At 40.5% G+C, this 8,012-nt stretch overlaps 1 protein-coding gene across 1 annotated transcript in view; it reads right to left on the bottom strand.

Annotated features, from left to right (window-relative positions):
• Nucleotides 1-3,805: 3,805 nt before the first annotated feature.
• Nucleotides 3,806-8,012, bottom strand: part of LOC107570683 (differentially expressed in FDCP 6 homolog) — a 16,660-nt gene continuing 12,453 nt past the window's right edge. The window contains exons 10-12 of the mRNA XM_016256941.1: nt 4,334-4,532; nt 4,170-4,260; nt 3,806-4,092 (exon numbers count right to left, since the gene is read on the bottom strand). Coding sequence (XP_016112427.1) covers nt 3,896-4,092; nt 4,170-4,260; nt 4,334-4,532 — 487 coding nt within the window. The 3' untranslated portion in view covers nt 3,806-3,895. The remainder of the gene's footprint in view (nt 4,093-4,169; nt 4,261-4,333; nt 4,533-8,012) is intronic.

The raw sequence follows: 8,012 nt of genomic DNA, 5'->3' as shown, positions 1-8,012 counted from the left end.
ATCTATGTATCTATGTATCTATCTATCATGACTATTTCTCTATCTATCTGTCTATCTATACATCTATCTATCTATGCATCTATCTATCTATGCATCTATCTATCTATCTATCATGACTATTTCTCTATCTATCTGTCTATCTATCGGTACGTGTCTTGAACTGGTCAACACAAAACTCTCTAGAACTTTACATGAGCGTAAACTTCACGGTCTCGGTAAATAAATAAATAAATAAATAAATAACCCATCAGAGTCTCACACGAGCGCGTGACAAAACAAACTTACGAGTCAGAACGAACGATCCCGACACTTTATTCCGTTGTTTTCCAGTCGGCTCAGCGAGAGTCCGCGAGACGCTTCATGTTTACCGGCACGCGCTGCGCTTCAGCACACGGGAGTCCCGACGGCGCGAGCGCTCCGGATCACACGCGTCACGGCCCCGCTCCTCTATGACGTCATAGCGGCTCATTCCACTTAACCCTGTAAGAACCTCGTGTGTAGGCTATATATCAGTTTATATGCATATCCACACGTGTGCTGCATTTGAAACCCTGCTTTTAAGATTTGTTTTTCTTTAGCTGCACAAACACTTTATTTGACCGCCAGCAGGTGGCGCTGTTCGCCGTATAAAACCGACATAGCAACTGCTCGCATGACTGCAAACCTGAGGGGATGTCAAATGTGTTAGATATTTTGCATTAGCATCCAGATAGCGTATAACCGCTTATAACTTTCTCACGTGCATCATTTGTGCAACTCGAATGGCAAACTTTCCTGAAGAGCTTCTTCACAGTATTTGAGTGAGATTTGATTAAAATGTATGAAACACCGTGTTTGTTTTTCTACTCCTTTATTTCCTCTCGTGGCAGTGAGTTTATCTACACAAGCACAGCATCTGCTGTTCACACAGGAAACAGGAAGTCAAACCACAGCGGCTTCACCAGAAACCAGCCTGGGTCTATCATACAGCAACAACAACAAAATACACTTCAGTTTCAGCTGTGACTTCAGCTATGGCTCATTCACAGTCGATTTCGTAAAGAAATAGTTAACTCAACAACAACAAAAAGTCCTGAACATTTACATCACTTGATAACCAATGGAAGTGAATGGGTGCCGTCAGAATGAGAGCTGATAAAAACATCACAGTCCATCAATTAACATCTGGAGAAGACAAACGCTGAAACACATCCGGCATTAAGACGTTTATAGCTAAAATACATTGAGACCGTAATCCATAATAACTCTTCCTCCAGTGAAAAAGTGCATCTCCTGTTGTCTCTCGCATCAAAATCCAGCCACATATGTGTTTAGAGCTGTTTAAACGCTGCTTGATCTGTGCAGATTTCTCTCCTGATTCACACCAGAACACTGACTCACTGGAGGAAGCGTCATTATGGATTATAGACTCTATGTATTTTAGTTAAAAACGTCTTAATGCTGGATTTGTTTCAGCTTTTGTCTTCTCCAGATGTTCACTGATGGACTGGAGTGCTGTGGAGTACTTGTGATTTTTTTATCAGCTGTTATTCTGACGGCACCCATTCACTGCAGAGCATCCATTGCTGATGCAATGCTACATTTCTACAAACCTGATGAAGAAACACACTCATCCTAATCTCGGATGGTCTGAGGGTGAGCACATTTTCAGCACATCTTCATTTTTGGCTGAACTATGTCTTTTAAGTTTATGAAGTCCTATGTCCAGTGTTGCCAACTTAGCAATTTTGTTGCTAAATTTAGCAACTTTTCAGACTACCCTAGTAACTTTTTCTTCCAAAAGCACCTAGCAACACACACCAGAAAGCCTCTATCCCTGTTCATCCCAAGTTATGAGAGCATGATCTTGATTTAACTATACGCAGGCGAATGAACTAAAGTGCACTAATGTCCAGGCTTGCTGATTGCATAATAATAGTCCATTGTCATGTGAGTAGATTTCAGTAGTCCAGTGCTTTTTATATGAAGTCTTTTATAATACACTGCAATAATGAACAGACTTTTTTTTAAGGCAGTGTCTGTAGCTCAAATAAGCTCATATTTACATTTTGTGTGAACAGCATCTGTCACTGTTTGCACTTAGTGTAAATAGCCACTGCCTATTTTAATGTAATATTGATGAATGTCACATTTTATTATGAATTGTTTTATTAACAGCTTGCTTTGCAAAAATAAAACCAATAAATAATCCTTTGCTTTGTAATAAACTGAATCAATACTGCTTTACAAGAATCATTAATTGTATATTGTTTGCTACAAACATTGATATTTTGGCCTGAACAATTACTCTATTTTTTGAATAGTGGCATCAGCCAATAAGTTCATTTCAGAATTTAATTTTACAGAAGTGGTCATTTCTACTCACTGTCTAGAAACATAAAGCAAACCTTTATGGATTTTGTGTATTCAATTTGTTTTATTTCTCATTTAATGTTATATTCTATCATAATATTTTATTAATAATGGGTCAGTTTGAATTTCTTTAAAAACAAAAACAAATGTTCTTCCACAAAGATGCATCAAATTGATCAAAAGTGAGAGCAAAGCCATTTATGTTACAAAAGGTTTCTTTTTTCAATAAATGCTGTTCTTTTGAACTTGCTATTCTTCAAAGAATCTTGAAAAATAAAAATGCTCACAGTTTTCACAAAAATAGGAAGCAGCACAACTGTTTTCGACAGTGATAATCAGAAATGCTTCTTGAGCAGCAAATCAGCATATTAGAATGATTTCTGAAGATCATGTGACACTGAAGACTGGAGGAATGATGCTGAAAATTCAGCTTTGCATCAGAAATAAATTACATTTTAAAGAGCAGGTCATATGGTATTTTAAAGTGTCCTAATATTGTGTTGGAGTCCCCTACAACAGGTTTAAATGCATCTAAGGTCAGAAAACATTGTAATTTTCTCAGAATATACATTTAATATTAGAGTCCTTTGCCAATGATTTTGAAACGATTCGTTCCAAGCAAGTTCAGAGCAAACCCCGCCCTTCCATAAGCCTACTCTGCTCTGATTGGTCAGCTGGCCAAGCCTGCTGTGATTGGCACAGAGAGGAGTCCTTGAGCAAGTTAGCGTCGCGAGCAGTGTTGCCAACTTAGCGATTTTGTTGCTAAATTTAGCAACTTTTCAGACTACCCTAGTAACTTTTTCTTCCAAAAGCACCTAGCAACAAATTTGGCAAGTTAAAAAAATTGATTTGGCAACCTTTAGCAACTTTTGATAAGTGACTCAGACAATAAAAAGGCACACATTTTCCATCCAAATTACACAAAAAGAGGAAACCACAGATGCCTAGCGGTACACACATCACGAGAATTGAGTTAGCTGCTATTTGCAATTCTTCAATTTAATAATAATAATTGAATAATTTGATAATTGAATAATTGTTCATTTATGATACACTTTGTTAGTAGCTTGTACCTGCGATTGTTGATCAGTTAGTATACTGTAAGAAAAATGGAAAATCTTTCAGGACATTATCCATTGTAACCCTGTAACCCGAAAACACAATGCGTAATTTAAAATGCAGGTAAAAAACCATTACGGTTTCATATTAACATAGTAGATTGTGCCAGACTTTTCTTAGAGTGTAGCATACTAACTAACTACTAATACACTGCTTAAAGCATATTAGTTGAGAATGTGTAGAATTACTAGTTTACTAGCTATTAGAAAAACTTATATTGAAATCATTCAAAAATGTGTAGGTGTTCAATAATTCAATGTATGTTTTGCAATTTTGCGTCGTGATTACGCAATGACGTCATTGCGCAATGACATCACAACGTCATTTAGCAACTTTTAGCAACAAATCGACCTTCCTTTAGCAACTTTCTCTGAAAGTTAGTTGGCAACACTGGCTATGTCAGAACTACTCATTTCTGTCAGGTTTATTCAGCCTCAGCATCAGTTGGGTCTTTGTTCTCGTTGTTGCTGCAGTCCATATTATCGCAGCCGCTGTTGTTGTCACAATCGAGGCTGTTCTGTTTCTCTCTCTCGGGTCTCGGTGGAGGTCTGGATTCGGTCTCGCTGACCGAGGGGATGCGGACCGGAGGTGCGAGAAGATTACTGGAGGATGCTCTCCTTTCTTTAAGAGAATGTGACAGAAGAATAGAAATCAACTCGGTTTTTATGCATGTTTAATGCTACAAGGACATAACAAACCTCCAGGGCAGATGGGGTGCATCAGGCGGTTCATCTGCACGTTCCAGTGTTTGACGCTCGTACTGGCCTGCCGGAGTTTACGCTGGGCGGCCTGTGGATGACACACATTCATGAATGTGGAGGAACACGTGACGAACGCGACACTAGCGCGGCGTTGAGCTCACCACGATATCCTGGTCCACTCTGCGTCGGCTGGCCCGCACTTTGTCCAGTTGGTTCTGGGCCTCGTCCAGAGACTGTGACTTCCTCTCCATCTCCTGCAGGAGCTCCTGCTTCTCGCGCTGGGTCTGCTGGAGCTGCTCCTCCTGGTCCTCCTGCAGCGACAGCAGAGACTTCACCTTCTCCTCCTCCTCCACCAGCAGCCTGCAAACACAGAACCAAATGCTAACGCTTAGCTAAATACCAGAATGAAACTCAACACTGAACTACACCTCAACACAGGAAACATCGACGTTAACACAGTTAAACACCAGAAACATTGATACTAGCACAGCTAAACATCAGAACAGAGATGCTAGCACAGCTATAAACCAGAAACATCGATGCTAGAACAGCTAAACACCAGAAACATTGATGCTAGAACAGCTAAACACCAGAAACATTGATGCTAGCACAGCTAAACACCAGAAACATTGATGCTAGCACAGCTAAACATCAGAACATCGATGCTAGCACAGCTAAACATCAGAACATCAATGCTAGCATAGCTAAACACCAGAAACATCGATGCTACCACAGCTAAACACCAGAAACATCGATGTTAACACAGCTAAACATCAGAACATCGATGCTAGCACAGCTAAACACCAGAAACATCGATGCTAGCACAGCTAAACATCAGAAACATCGATGCTAGCACAGCTAAACACCAGAAACATCGATGTTAGTACAGCTAAACACAAGAACATCTATGATAACACAGCTAAACGCCAGAAACATCAATGCTAGCACAGCTAAACGGCAGAATGTTCGATGCTAGCACAGCTAAATGCCAAAAACTTCAATGCTAGCACAGCTAAACACCATAAACATCAATGCTAGCACAGCTAAACACCATAAACATCGATGTTAGCACAGCTAAACATTAGAAACATCGATGCTAGCACAGCTAAACATTAGAACATCATCAGAACATCGATGCTAGCATAGCTAAACACCATAAACATCGTTGCTAGCACAGCTAAACATCAGAAACTCGATGCTAGCACAGCTAAACATTAGAAACATCGATGCTAGCACAGCTAAACATCAGAACATCATCAGAACATCGATGCTAGCATAGCTAAACACCAGAAACATTGATGTTAACACAGCTAAACATCAGAACATCGATGCTAGCACAGCTAAACACCAGAAACATCGATGCTAGCACAGCTAAACATCAGAACATCATCAGAACATCGATGCTAGCATAGCTAAACACCAGAAACATTGATGTTAACACAGCTAAACATCAGAACATCGATGCTAGCACAGCTAAACACCAGAAACATCGATGCTAGCACAGCTAAACATCAGAACATCGATGCTAGCACAGCTAAACATCAGAACATCAATGCTAGCATAGCTAAACACCAGAAACATCGATGCTAGCACAGCTAAACACCAGAAACATCGATGTTAACAGCTAAACATCAGAACATCGATGCTAGCACAGCTAAACACCAGAAACATCGATGCTAGCACAGCTAAACATCAGAAACATCGATGCTAGCACAGCTAAACGCCAGAAACATCAATGCTAGCACAGCTAAACACCATAAACATCGATGCTAGCACAGCTAAACGGCAGAATGTTCGATGCTAGCACAGCTAAATGCCAGAAACTTCAATGCTAGCACAGCTAAACACCATAAACATCGATGCTAGCACAGCTAAACACCAGAAACATCGATACTAACACAGCTAAACACCAGAAACATCGATGCTAGCACAGATAAACACCAGAAACATCGATGTTAGTACAGCTAAACACAAGAACATCCATGCTAACACAGCTAAACACCAGAAGCATCGATGCTAGTACAGCTAAACGCCAGAATGATCGATGCTAGTACAGCTAAACATCAGAAACATCGATGCTAACACAGCTAAACACCAGAAGCATCGATGCTAGTACAGCTAAACGCCAGAATGATCGATGCTAGTACAGCTAAACATCAGAAACATCGATGCTAACACAGCTAAACACCAGAAGCATCGATGCTAGTACAGCTAAACGCCAGAATGATCGATGCTAGTACAGCTAAACATCAGAAACATCGATGCTAACACAGCTAAACACCAGAAGCATCGATGCTAGTACAGCTAAACGCCAGAATGATCGATGCTAGTACAGCTAAACATCAGAAACATCGATGCTAACACAGCTAAACACCAGAAGCATCGATGCTAGTACAGCTAAACGCCAGAATGATCGATGCTAGTACAGCTAAACACCAGAAACATCGATGCTAGCACAGATAAACACCAGAAACATTGATGCTAACACAGCTAAACACCAGAAGCATCGATGCTAGTATGCTAACACAGCAAAACACCAGAAGCATCAATTCTAGCACAGCTAAACGCCAGAATGATCGATGCTAGTACAGCTAAACGCCAGAATGATCGATGCTAGTACAGCTAAACACCAGAAACATCGATGTTAGTACAGCTAAACATCAGAAACATCGATGCTAACACAGCTAAACACCAGAAACATCGATGCTAGTACAGCTAAACATCAGAAACATCGATGCTAACACAGCTAAACACCAGAAACATCGATGCTAGCACAGATAAACACCAGAAACATCGATGCTAACACAGCTAAACACCAGAAGCATCGATGCTAGCACAGCTAAACGCCGGAATGATCAATGCTAGTACAGCTAAACGCCAGAAACATTGATGCTAGCACAGCTAAACGCCAGAAACATTGATGCTAGCACAGCTAAACGCCAGAAACATTGATGCTAACACAGTTAATACCAGAAATAACAACGGTAATACAACTAAACGCCAGAAACATCAATGCTAACACAGCTAAACACCAGAAACATCACTGCTAATACAGCTAAACCCATCGCGCGTTGTGAGAGCCCTTGATTGTGCGGCTCAACAGTCCTGCTACGTTCAAACACAGAAAGCCTTCTTGCCATCCGGAGATCATGACAGTGCGACTGCCTGAAGGACAATGACATGAAAGCCATATTTTTGCGCAGATTTTAACTTTTTAAGGCTATGGTCTTAAACTTTTGATCAGCTGATGAACAGCCTGTTTGAGTTTAAATGCAGTTTTCAATAAACTGCCTGCTTTCTATTTTTTTGTCTCTTGCTCCGGTTTCTTCTTTTGGCATTTGGGATCAGTTAGACTTGTAATGTTTCTTAAAGGGGTCATATGATGCGATTTCAAGTTCTTCTTTCTCTTTGGAGTGTTACAAGCTGATTGTGCATAGATAAGATCCCTGAAGCTGCAAAGACTAAAGTCTCAAAACCAAAGAGATATTCTTTATCAAAGTTAAGACTCTGCCACGCCCCCCTAAAACGCCTCGTTCTAACACGCCCCCACATATCTACCTCACTATGTGGAAATATTAGCATAATGCGCCCAAATGTGCATTAGTGAGTTAGTGTTGAAGCAGCATGTCAGGGAGACGCTGTGTGTTTCTAGACGAAAGCAAAAGCACTTTATTTGGTCTTCCGACAGTAGATGCATTTAGAAATCTTTAAGATTAGCTACTTACAACAGAACAGCAATGCATTTTATGGACGACCGTTTCGTGAAGCTAGGAGAGGAGGTCATTCTGACTTTGCTATGACAATCTGGCGCTTCTGAATCAGCTACTGTTTTGTTATTAG

The sequence above is a fragment of the Sinocyclocheilus grahami genome, unplaced genomic scaffold (assembly GCF_001515645.1).
Source record: "Sinocyclocheilus grahami isolate Dianchi unplaced genomic scaffold, SAMN03320097.WGS_v1.1 scaffold1491.1, whole genome shotgun sequence".
In the NCBI taxonomy this organism is placed as follows: Eukaryota; Metazoa; Chordata; class Actinopteri; order Cypriniformes; family Cyprinidae; genus Sinocyclocheilus; species Sinocyclocheilus grahami.
This window is presented reverse-complemented; position numbering and strand designations above follow the sequence as displayed.